Below are 13,163 nucleotides of genomic sequence, written 5' to 3'. Positions count from 1 at the left end.
CTATGTAGCTATGCTAACTAGCGCTAGCACTTATCCATGACAAATAAAAATCATCCACTAGATCTTCAAATCTGCAGACGTGGGGAGTAAAACCGACCTTTGTGTTTATTAAGACAGCCTACAACTAGCATGCCTCCCTCCTAAGCTCCTTGTTAGCACACATGTGCAGGGAATGAAAAACGGAGGGGGGATTCAGTATTATTTTATACAGTCTATGGGCTGAACAAGCTCCGAGCTCTGACTCCGTGACAGACCGGATATTGTTGTTACGTAACAAAAACACAGAAGTCTGAAACGGCTCGTTTCAGCACACATTTACAGAAAGGTGGAGAAATCAGAACAGGGGCAGAATGGATTCTTTTCATTCTCGGGGGGTTTGTAGACAGGGACACATATTTCAGGTAGAGAACCATTAAAAAGTCCATTTTGCATGATATGTCGCCTTTAAGCTGTCCCATTAAAGAGAGACAAACCCCGCCCCCAAAATGAGTGGAGTCAGGAAGCAGAGTAGAACACCTTGGTGTCGTTTCACTCATCGTTTAGTCTTGTTAAAGCAATATTAGCTTCAGGTGTTGGTGGCCTAGCGGTCTAAGCGCCCTACTTATAGAGTCCTCGTCACAGAGGTCGCCGGTTCGCCGTCTTCCCTCACTCTATAACTGTCCAAAAAATATAAAGATATATTAACTTGAAATTAAAGGATTGTTTTGTTTTTAACTTACATTTTTGGGCATGTCTGCCTTTTTATTGGATCGGACACCTGAAGAGAGACAAAAAATGTAGTGAGTGGAGAGTGGGGGAAGACATGCATCAACGGGTCGTGGCTGGGAGTCGAACCAGTGACTGCTACGACGAGGACAGCGGCCCGCCATGCTATAACTGCTAGGCCAACCTGCGCCCCAAACTGAGGGATTGATTAATGAGGAGTAATAACTTCATGAGTTTGTGCCTTTGACGATCGTTCACATTTCGGCCTCTGATTTAGAGTCCATTTTTAAAAAAAGAGAAGTAATTTGGTATATGAGGGTGCATTTATTGATACAAATAAGAGAGTTTACATGATTCGATATGTTAAGCCTCCTCCAAACTTGTCTTAAGCGCCCTTACTCATGCTCCAAAGTTCCCTAATGGTAGGAAACAGGTGAGCGGTGAGGTTGTGGTGTGTGTGTTTGCAGCAGCAGCAGTGTGTGCAGGTCGAGGCCGGCAGCAGCATTCCTCTCTGACAGCAGAAGAACTCTGACAGGAGCGGAACTGATCCGTCAGTCCGCTCCTCCAGGTTTCACACACTCGGATTTGAAGTACACATTTCTTTCCAGAAGTCTGGTCCTGCACAGTATTCTTTAAACGAATGTGAAGAATGAAGTGAAGAGATTCTTTGGATCTTTGGTTGCAGCAGGCAGATGGTTATCAGTGATGAGTCTGGTCCTGCTTGAGGTTTCTGCCTGTTGCTGGGATTTGGTGACCAAGTCAACGTGAGCACATTCAGGACGACAAAACCCAAGAAATGCTCCTCAGAAGCAGCTCATCTTCACACTTAGCACACACACACACACACCTCTCTGTTAGTGTGCATGCATACTCAGGCTTCCTCTGCATTACTGTCAGGTCATGTCGCCTTCAAGCTTAAGTTACATCACCAGAAGAAGACGGTGTGTTTTTGGTGCATCGTCCACCTTCGCTCAGTTTATCAAACACTCAGTGAAGGAGTGTGTGTGTGTGTGTGTGTGTGTGTGTGTGTGTGTGTGTGTGTGTGTGTGTGTGTGTGTGTGTGTGTGTGTGTGTGTGTGTGTGTGTGTGTGTGTGTGTGTGTGTGTGGCTTGTTCTCTTCCCATTGTTGACTGAACGTGCAGCTGCAGCTTGTTGCTTCAGAAATAGCTGATTGTGTCGTAACCAGCTGTGTCTCTTATCTGTGTGTGTGTGTGTGTGTGTGTGTGTGTGTGCAAGTCTGAGGTGTTCTGTTTTTTGTTGCATCAGCTGATCTATCAGTCATCTCTATTTATGCAGCTGAGAGTTAAGACTCCCACTGCAACAACTTTGAGAATTACCCTCTCTCTCTCTCTCTCTCTCTCGCGCTCCATTTTGGGCTCCACCCTGTGTTTTAGTTCTTTCCTCAATGCCCATCAATGACAGAGGACCTGGAGCCTGTGCTCATTATATGGGTTTCTGTTCGTGTACCTCTTTACCCTGAAGTATTTAAGGCTTCAGTTCTGGCACCAGTCAGCACATTCAACCACATCATATAGAAGCCTCCTCCAAATATAGGACCGATTCGACTGCAGGGACTTTACCCCTGAGCTACGTGCGTTTCGACCGGTGGAACCAAGGTCTAAATTTAGTTCAGGGGTAGATAATCTCCCCCCTAAAAAGTCCCTGCTAGGGAGGTAGTACTTTTCAAAGGTCCCAGGACTTTCGGGGGGGCAGAGCCTACAATGCAGAACGTGTCTGATTGGTAGAGTAGGCTAAAAGACCCCGGAACTCTTGGTCGGAATGCACCTTTAGAAACCTCCTTAAAAACTGCCTCATTTAGAAGCCTCCTTAAAAACGGTCTCATTTAGAAGCCTCCTTAAAAACTGTCTCATTTAGAAGCCTCCTTAAAAACGGTCTCATTTAGAAGCCTCCTTAAAACTGTCTCATTTAGAAGCCTCCTTAAAAACGGTCTCATTTAGAAGCCTCCTTAAAAACTGCCTCATTTAGAAACCTCCTTAAAAACTGCCTCATTTAGAAGCCTCCTTAAAAACTGTCTCATTTAGAAGCCTCCTTAAAAACGGTCTCATTTAGAAGCCTCCTTCAAAACCGTCTCATTTAGAAGCCTCCTTAAAAAACGTCTCATTTAGAAGCCTCCTTCAAAAACGTCTCATTTAGAAGCCTCCTTAAAAAACGTCTCATTTAGAAGCCTCCTTAAAAACTGCCTCATTTAGAAGCCTCCTTAAAAACTGCCTCATTTAGAAGCCTCCTTAAAAACTGCCTCATTTAGAAGCCTCCTCAAAAACTGTCTCATTTAGAAGCCTCCTTAAAAACTGCCTCATTTAGAAGCCTCCTTCAAAACTGTCTCATTTAGAAGCCTCCTTAAAAACTGTCTCATTTAGAAGCCTCCTTAAAAACTGCCTCATTTAGAAGCCTCCTCCAAAAGTGTCTAATTTAAAAGTCTCCTCCAAAACAGTCTCACTTAGAAGCCTCCTTCAAAACTGTCTCATTTAGAGGCCTCCTCCAAAAGTGTCTCATTTAGAAGCCTCCTTCGAAATGGTCTCATTTAGAAGCCTCCTTCGAAATGGTCTCATTTAGAAGCCTCCTTCAAAAGTGTCTCAGTTAGAAGCCTCCTTCGAAACTGTCTCATTTAGAGGCCTCCTTTAAAGCTGTCTCATTTAGAAGCCTCCTTTAAGGCTGTCTCATTTAGAAGCCTCCTCCAAAAGTGTCTCATTTAGAAGCCTCCTTTAAAGCTGTCTCATTTAGAAGCCTCCTTTGAAACGGTCTCATTTAGAGGCCTCCTTACAAAAGTGTCTCATTTAGAGGCCTCCTTCAAAACGGTCTCATTTATAGGCCTCCTCCAAAAGTGTCTCATTTAGAAGCCTCCTTTAAAGCTGTCTCATTTAGAAGCCTCCTCCAAAACAGTCTCACTTAGAAGCCTCCTCCAAAACAGTCTCATTTAGAAGCCTCCTTCAGGCTGTCTCATTTAGAAGCCTCCTCCAAAACAGTCTCACTTAGAAGCCTCCTTTAAAGCTGTCTCATTTAGAAGCCTCCTTTAAAGCTGTCTCATTTAGAAGCCTCCTCCAAAACAGTCTCACTTAGAAGCCTCCTCCAAAACAGTCTCACTTAGAAGCCTCCTCCAAAACAGTCTCACTTAGAAGCCTCCTCCAAAAGTCTCATTTAGAAGCCTCCTCCAAAACAGTCTCACTTAGAAGCCTCCTCCAAAACAGTCTCACTTAGAAGCCTCCTCCAAAACAGTCTCATTTAGAACCTCCTCCAAAAGTCTCATTTAGAAGCCTCCTTCGTATATATGCACATGCGTCCTACTTTCCCGAGCCACTAAGGACGTACCCAGGAAGGATTGCAAAAGACTGTGTGCCAATTTAAAAAGCATGGTAGACTCTCAAGAGGCCGATTATGACTCTTTAAATTTAAGTCCTTGTTTGACACACAATGGAGGGTGTTAATCGGGAGCACATCAACAAGAACCGGGCATTATGACACAAAAGTCGTCCATCTTTAATAACTGTCAGGTAGAGCGTGAGACATTCGGCATGGCCCGAGTAACTGTGAAGCAGTTTGTGACTCTGTCTGGAGACACTGGGGAGAAAAGAGAGGGAGGAACCTGCCACTTACTCGTTACAGCCCACACGGACACACACACACACGGACACACCCTGCTGACTCATCAGACAGTTGAACACACACACACACACACACACACACACACACACACACACACACACACACACACTCTCAAATTCATACACAAGGGTTGTTCCCATTTCAAGTTGGTTAAGATCTTCTTCAGCTGGATGTGGATGCAAGACGTCCCTAACGATCGTCTCACAGAAATCACACACACACACACACACACACACACACACACACACACACACACTCAGCTGTTTACGATGATGTCATAACTCGGCAGCTTTCTTGAACTTTTTGCAGTCGGCGCTCTTTCTTTCCAAACTTTTAGTTTCCAGAGCCGTCACATGTTGCTCTTTTCCCCCCCTCTCATACTTCTTCTGTGATTAAGCAGAACATCATTAGATATGTAAGAGAAGTGAATTAGAAGTACATAGAAAGTTCTGTTGTGGTCAACCTTCTCATTATTTTGAAACAATGTCAGGAAAGTGTCTGGAAGTTCGCCTCTAAGATTTTCCAAAAGCTACTTATTCACACATGTCTCCCTGACGGATAAAGGGGCGTGGTCTGCAGTAGGGGGCGGAGTCTTGAGAGGCAGGACATGACATCTAAATCACTGTGAAAGCTTTAATATGAGCGCTTCATGTAAACAGTCTCTGAAGTGATTCTTCAGCTTCTGATGTTTTTATTCTTCCTGTGGCGTGTCGCTCCTTCAGGCTTGCACCGGTCGCATGATGTTAATCAATCAGTAAATCAGACTTTATTTGTAAAGCACTTTTCATACAACAATATTGTAACACAAAGTGAAGTTAATAACCGTAGTAATGAAATGGAACAAATTAGAAGATACAAAAAAGATCCCAATCCATCCAACAATCCATATACAAGGTTAAAAACAAGTTGCTGACAAACTGAGGAACCACTGGAGGTTAAAGAAGATATTAAAACTCAAGATTTAGGAAAGGAAATTAAATAAATAGAATAAATCAACAAAATAATAGAAGCCTAAAATATTAAGCAAAGTAAAACAGAATAAAATATTGAAATACTGAGAGGTACTCTCCAAAAAACTCTGGAATAAGCTGATAAAATTAAATTAATAACTAAATAAATAATTAAATAATCCACATTAATTAAAAAAGGTAACTAAATAATCTACAATAAATTAATAAATAATTAAATAAATACACTAAATTAAAACACAATTAAATGAAATACATTTAATTAATAAATAATGAATAATCCCCCCCCAAAAAAACTTAAATAACCAACAATAAATTAAAATCATTAAATCTACAATAAATTAAAAATAATGAAATAATCCACAATAAATTTAAGATAATTAAATAATCTACAATAAATTAATAAATAATTAAATAATCCACAATAAATTTAAGATAATTAAATAATCTACAATAAATTAATAAATAATAAAATGATTCACAATAAATTAATAATTAGATTACAAATTAAGTGAATAAGTAATATATATGTATCTATAATTATTTAAAATAAGTATATTACTTTTAAAAGAGACAAAAATTTAAACTAGATTATAATGAAATAAATAGATAAATATCATTGAGCTGTATGCTGTAATTGTTGTGTTCTCACATGGACTCACCTGAACAACTGATGTTGTTTCAGGAGTTTTACTCAGGCGCTGGCTGTGAACAGTCCATGTAAAGTCAGGTGGAAACTTTAACTACACATGTAGCCCGCTCTGATAGTTTCAGGTCGTTTCTATCTTTGTGCACGCCTGACAGCGATCATGAGGGGACTCCGTATTCAGATTCGAGGCCCACTGAGTCTTTGGGTCCATCAGACATCCAGATCTGGTTTAAGACCCTGCAGTCACACACACCCACACACACACACATGTACAAACAGACATGAAGCATGCTGCTCTCCTCTCTGTGTCAGACGGTACCAGGCTCTGCTGCTAACACACACACACACACGCACGCACACACACACACACACACACACGGACAGGAAAGTCACTCTGTCACATTTTAATGAGTGAACTCAGACTTGATGATGTCATCCTCTGACTGTGTGGCTCAGTAAGTCACTCTATAGTCTCTGTATGATGCATTCTACACATGTGTGTGTGTTTCTTTGTGTCTATGAATATCTGTGTTTGATGTCAGCACACACACAGTTGTCCCCTTGTGTGTGTGTGTGTGTGTGTGTGTGTGTGTGTGTGTGGTGGCGTCATCAGACCTGCTCTCTATTGTACCAGCCGAGCATTTCCTGGTCAACAGGAGGAAGGGTGGAGGAGTCAGGACCCACACAGGTGTGTGTTTGTGTGTATGTGTGTGTGTGTGTGTGTGTGTGTGTGTTCTGTTTCTGGATGAGGAAGGACGCAGGAAGAGCAGCTGTACACAGAGGGCTTGTTTACACGTGTAAACACATCGTTTCTTTCTCTGTGTGACCACATGAGTTGTTTGAAAGGTGATATCTGTGTGTGTTTGTCTTGATGTGTCTTGGTGGATCTATCCTGAAGGTGATCTTTATTTCCCGAGTGTTTCTGAACGTCACTCCTCTGTAAAGCTACCAAAGCAGATCGACCATCAGTGAAGAGATTGATCCCTTTAAATGTCTGTTAATGATGCCACTAGGTCAGTGTCAGACGGTTAAGAATTGATCATGTCAGTGTGTGTGAGGCAAACATGATGGATTTTTGTCCCTTTTGTCCAGATAGCTGATGCTATCTAGATGGAAGGACCCTGCCCCCCCAACATATGTCAAAGGGATAAGGGAGGTCATGTAACTTGTCCATCTAGAGAAAATCAGACTACTGGAGGTTGCACCTGGAAATGTTTTAACACTATGTTAAATGGGGCTGCCAGCATGACTCTGTAACCCCACTCTTACTTTTCCCCTTTTATTTTGTATGCAAATATATATAAATATATATTTTTTTCTATTCTTGATTTTTAATTTTATATATATATATTTGTATTTGTATATTTTTGTTTTTATTTCTTCATTATTTTATATATGTTTATATTTTTTTATATTTTTTAAATGATATACATATAAATATATATAAATATATGTGTATATTTTTATGTTTTGATTTTATCTGTAAAAATATTTTATTATATTTATATGCTTATATTTTTCTATTTTTTGTTATATATTTTTTACATTTTGTTTTTATATTCTTGATCTTTAATTCATATATATACATTTTATATTTTTATATATTTTTATATATTTAACAATTATATTTGTACGAGTATATTTTCTTACAAAAAATATGTATATAAAAAGTTTATATATATATATATATATGTATTTATTTTTTTCTATTCTTGATTTTTAATTTTATATATATATATTTGTATTTGTATATTTTTGTTTTTATTTCTTCATTATTTTATATATGTTTATATTTTTTAATATTTTTTAAATGATATATATATAAATATATGTGTATATTTTTATGTTTTGATTTTATCTGTAAAAAATATTTTATTTTATTTATTATATTTATACGCTTATATTTTTCTATTTTTTGTTATATATTTTTTATTTTTTGCTTTTATATTCTTGATCTTTAATTCATATATACATTTTCTATTTTTATATATTTTTTAATTTTTATATATTTTATGTGTACAAGCATATTTTCTTAAAAAAATAATATGTATATAAAAAGTTTATATTTATTTGTATTTATTTTTGTAATATTTAAATTTTCTTGTTTTATTTATAGGCTTATATTTTTCTATATTTAATATGCAATTATATATATATACGTGTTTATATCAGTTATATTTTTGTTTTTTAATTTTCTCTCTATATATAATTTCTGTTATATTTTTCATTTTTAAATTAATGATTAAAATATATATATATTTTTAGTAATATCTGTAAAAAAAAAATTCTTTAATTGTCTGACTGGGTTCTTATTAAAGATCCAGTGCTCAGGAAATAGTGAGTAGGACAGGGTTTTTTTTATGCCTCCAACTGTCCCATGTTAGTCTTTGCTGTTCTTAATGTAAATAATTTTTCTGTCCATATTTGAAAAAAAAAGAAGACTTTAATAAACAAAAAGATTATATTTTCATCCAAAACAGATGGGAGTCTAGAATTAGAACATTCATCCCCGGTCTCTGTCAGCTCACAGAAGGATCTCTGCTCTGTCGTCTCTGTCGTCTCAGTGATTGTGAGAATCCGAGGTTTCTTGGTTGCTCCCTGCAGAAATAGAATACAATAACATAAAGGAAACTCTGTGTACACTTACAATGTAGCTGTGTGCACAGGATTTCCCTTTACACAGCACTGTTGACATGTCCTGGAGCAGCTTCTAACTACCATTGTGGAGTCACTCAGAATAACTACAGGCTCATCTGAGCGCTGCAGGACCGCCCCCTCATGGACACTTCATGTCACTGCACCCAAGCCTACCTTCATTTCTGGATCCTGAATAATACAGGGATCAACATGAACTCATATCTGGTGTTTGTTCCTCTGCAGGTCGGTGTACGACGGTCAGGAACATGGCCTCTTCATGGAGAAGCTGGACGCTCGGATCAGGAACCACGACCGGGAGATCGAGAAGATGTGTAACCATCACTTCCAGGGCTTCGTGGACTCCATCACGGAGCTGCTCAAAGTGCGAGGGGAGGCGCAGAAACTCAAGGTGAGGAGGAGGAGGAGGAAGAGACCTGAGAGAGAGGTGTAGAGATGTAGTCTGTGCTGAATGACTGACTTCTTCTTCTTTCTTTGTTCCTCCTCTCAGAGTCAGGTGACGGAGACAAACCGGCGTCTTCAGGATGACGGAAAAGAAGTAAGTTAACAGATTCACAAACATCACGTCCGTCCTCTCAGGGTTTTGCTCCTCTCTTCACCTCCTCTCTCTCCTCTCTTCACCTCCTCTCTCTCCTCTCTTCACCTCCTCTCTCCTCTCTTCACCTCCTCTCTCTCCTCTCTTCACCTCCTCTCTCTTCTCTCTTCACCTCCTCTCTCCTCTCTTCACCTCCTATCTTCACCTCCTCTCTCTTCTCTCTTCACCTCCTCTCTCCTCTCTTCACCTCCTATCTTCACCTCCTCTCTCCTCTCTTCACCTCCTATCTTCACCTCCTCTCTCCTCTCTTCACCTCCTATCTTCACCTCCTCTCTCTTCTCTCTTCACCTCCTCTCCTCTCTTCACCTCCTCTCTTCACCTCCTCTTTCCTCTCTCCTCTCTTCACCTCCTCACTCCTCTCTTCACCTCCTCTCTCCTCTCTTCACCTCCTCTCTTCACCTCCTCTCTCTCCTCTCTTCACCTCCTCTCTCCTCTCTTCACCTCCTCTCTCTCCTCTCTTCACCTCCTCTCTCTTCTCTCTTCACCTCCTCTCTCCTCTCTTCACCTCCTATCTTCACCTCCTCTCTCTTCTCTCTTCACCTCCTCTCTCCTCTCTTCACCTCCTATCTTCACCTCCTCTCTCTTCTCTCTTCACCTCCTCTCTCCTCTCTTCACCTCCTATCTTCACCTCCTCTCTCCTCTCTTCACCTCCTATCTTCACCTCCTCTCTCTTCTCTCTTCACCTCCTCTCCTCTCTTCACCTCCTCTCTTCACCTCCTCTTTCCTCTCTCCTCTCTTCACCTCCTCACTCCTCTCTTCACCTCCTCTCTTCACCTCCTCTCTCTCCTCTCTTCAGCTCATCGGCTCCATGGAGGAGCTGCAGCAGTGTCGGGTCCAGCAGAGGAACATCGCCACCACCATCGACAAACTGACGCACTGTCTGCCAGGTAACACACACACACACACACACACACACACACACACACACACACACACACACACACAATTCATCACACAAACAACAAGATACATTCTCAAGGACGAAATCATTCATGTGTTCATCTCTCTCTCTCCTCTCAGTCCTGGAGATGTACAGCAGACTGCAGGAGCAGATGAGGGCCAAGAGGTACGTCCAGTTATCTCTCTTTCTTAAACGTAGTCTCATCTGCCACCTCCTGTCTCCATGTTTTTTGGAGCCCTACATTTCTACCAAGAGTTCTGGCGTCTTTTGGCCCCCAGATCTACTTCCCCCGGAACTAATACGGCTTTAAAATACTTTTGAACTCAAAAAGCCGTGGCAGAGATCGGATGGTGTCTTTTTGTCTTTGTCTTTCTTTCTTCAAACTAATGAAAGAAAGAGAAATCAAGTGAATCACAGATGGACAAACAATGACTGGGAATGGTTTTTGGAAAAAATTGACAAAAAAATTGGAAGAAAAAAATTTAAAAAGTTTTTGAAAAAAAAGTTGAAAAAAAAGTTTGAAAAAAAAGTTTTGAAAAAAAAAAATTTAATTTCTTTTTTTTTGAAAAAGAAAAGTTTGACAAAAAAATTTGAAAAAAAAAAAAAAAAAAAAAAATGAAAAAAAAGTTGACCTGGAGCCTGTCGATAAAATACATTTTCCTGAAATTTGAAATTGTGCTCCAAAATTAGAAAAACATGAAGAAAGTGAAAATTTTGCGCCTGCGGTTAAAAACATGGAAAAAGCAATGAATGAATCAACACGTGAGAGGAGATAAGCGCGAGTAGCAAAGACGTTTCAACACGGCTTTAAAATCCTTTTGAACTCAAAAAGCCGTGGCAGAGATCGGCCGGTGTTTTGGTTTAAACGGCGACCCTGTTAACTGGAGACTCTAAGCTGGATGCATCCCTCATAAATGTCTTTAGACAATCATTAAATATCTGATGAGGATATTTAGAAATCTTAATAAAAACTAAACTAGTTTGCATTCCCAGGAACTCCCTCTGTGTTTCAACAGCTGTGTAAACTCCACAAACACTGACACGTTCAGCTGAAGGTCTCCAGTTTACAGGGTCACTTTTAAAACCGGAACACTGGGAGGAGAGACGCGTTCACGGTGTGCTGAGAGAAGACTACTGTTACAAGCTGCTAAATCAAGAGAATCACAGCTTCTTCTTTTGAAAAGTACACACACATACAAAAAAGATAGAACAAATAAAAACTAATGACAGAAAGAGAAATCAAGTGAATCACAGATGGACAAACAATGACGAACATTTTTGAAAAAAGTTATTGAAAAAAAAAGTTTTGAAAAAATGTTTGAAAAAAAAGTTTTGAAAAAAAGTTTGAAAAAAAAGTTTTGAAAAACTGTTTGAAAAAAAAGTTTTGAAAAAATGTTTGAAAGAAATGAATTTGACAAAAAAAATTGAAAAAAAAAATTAGAATTTTTTTTTTTTGACAAAAATGTTGGAGCCTGTTGGAAAAATACATTTTCCTGAAATTTGAAATTGTGCTCCAAAATAAAAAAAAAGTGAACATTTTGCGCCTGCGGTTAAAAACATGGAAAAAGCAATGAATGAAAAGTCTTTTGAAAAGTACACACACATACAAAAAAGATAGAGCAAATAAAAACTAATGAAAGAAAGAGAAATCAAGTGAATCACAGATGTGTGTGATGTTATTGTGGACGACCGGTAGAATAAAAACACTGCGGTTAATCTACCAATCAGACACGTTCAGCATTGCAGGCCCCGCCCCCTAAAATTCCCGGGACCTTTGAAAAGTACTTCCCCCCCCCTAGCAGGGACTTTTTAGGGTTGAGATGATCTACCCCTGAACCAATTTTAGACCTTAAGTCCACCGGTCAAAAACGCCTACAGTTGCTCTATTGTAGTTCTAACTTTTGGCCACTAGAGGGAGCCAGAGCGTCATGAACGGTAGCTCAGGTCTCTCTCCTCCCTGCCCTCAGCCCGACCTGCAGACAGGAGTCTGCTCGGTCATAAACTTGTCGTTTGTTTGTGTGTTTTTCTTCTTCTCTGTGTCCTGCGGCAGAGAGCAGTGAGAGGTCAGCCAGCAGCCTCTGCTCCTGGAGAGAAGACTTGTGTGTGTGTGTGTGTTTGTGTGTGTGTGTGTGTGTGTGTGTGTGTGCCAAATATCCCTGAGGTGTATCTAAGTGTGTTTAACTTTGTGCGACAAAAACAGAAGCTCAAACACATAAAAAGATTCCCTGGATGATTTTGATTTCACCTGAACTTTAAATCAAGTCTGCAGGACTCAACAGACTCTCTGATGATGGAGTGAATAAACTCACTGGACTGTGTGTGTGTGTCTGTGTGTCTGTGTGTGTGTCAGGTACTACCCAGCTCTGCGGACGTTGGAGCAGCTGGAGCACACGTGTCTCCCCCGCGCCGGTCAGTACCGGTTCTGCTCCATCATGGCGGAAAACATCCCCAAACTGAGGACGCAGATCAGAGACACGGCCATGACGCAGCTCAGAGACTTCCTGGAGAGCATCCGGAAACACTCGGACAAGATCGGAGAGACCGCCATGAAACAGGTACATGAACACCCCACGATTACCCTGAAACATCTTTGGAAGAGTCATGACCTCTTTGTCCTCACACTCTCTGCACTCATCTTGAGATCTGACACCAACACATGGCACAGAAGCCAATCTGTGGTCTAGACCACTCTATGTCAAATTATGAACAGAGACCCAACACCAAGACAGGATAAGACTCAGTCTGACCCCACCTTAATCCACCATGAGCAGAGCACTTTGCAGCATTTAGCAAGTTACAGTGGCGAGGACAAACTTCCTTTACCAGGCAGAAACCTCCAGCAGGACCAGACTCATGTTAGACACACATCTGCTGAGACCTACCGTGTTGGAGAGAGGGATAGAGGGAGATGAAGAGAGAGAGAGAGAGATGATAGTGGGGAGACGGATAGTAGTGGCTGTAGCAGCTGGAGTCTGGCACGTCTACAGCAGCAGGTTAGAGGAACCTACGGGACAAGGGAGCTCAGGGACTCCAGAAAGGTCTAAGAAAAGAGAAAAGTGAGGGAGATGA

The 13,163-nt window shown here is 40.3% G+C and overlaps 1 protein-coding gene across 1 annotated transcript in view; it reads left to right on the top strand.

Annotated features, from left to right (window-relative positions):
* The window catches only part of exoc6b (exocyst complex component 6B), a 134,445-nt gene that overhangs the window by 5,813 nt on the left and 115,469 nt on the right, over positions 1 to 13,163 (top strand). The window contains exons 2-6 of the mRNA XM_034676475.1: positions 8,824 to 8,989; positions 9,089 to 9,136; positions 9,990 to 10,080; positions 10,214 to 10,259; positions 12,445 to 12,649. Of these exons, the coding sequence (XP_034532366.1) occupies positions 8,824 to 8,989; positions 9,089 to 9,136; positions 9,990 to 10,080; positions 10,214 to 10,259; positions 12,445 to 12,649 (556 nt within the window). The remainder of the gene's footprint in view (positions 1 to 8,823; positions 8,990 to 9,088; positions 9,137 to 9,989; positions 10,081 to 10,213; positions 10,260 to 12,444; positions 12,650 to 13,163) is intronic.

The sequence above is a fragment of the Notolabrus celidotus genome, chromosome 23, assembly GCF_009762535.1.
Source record: "Notolabrus celidotus isolate fNotCel1 chromosome 23, fNotCel1.pri, whole genome shotgun sequence".
Taxonomy (NCBI): Eukaryota; Metazoa; Chordata; class Actinopteri; order Labriformes; family Labridae; genus Notolabrus; species Notolabrus celidotus.
The sequence above is the reverse complement of the archived record's forward strand: the minus strand, read 5'-3'. Positions and strand labels throughout refer to the sequence as shown.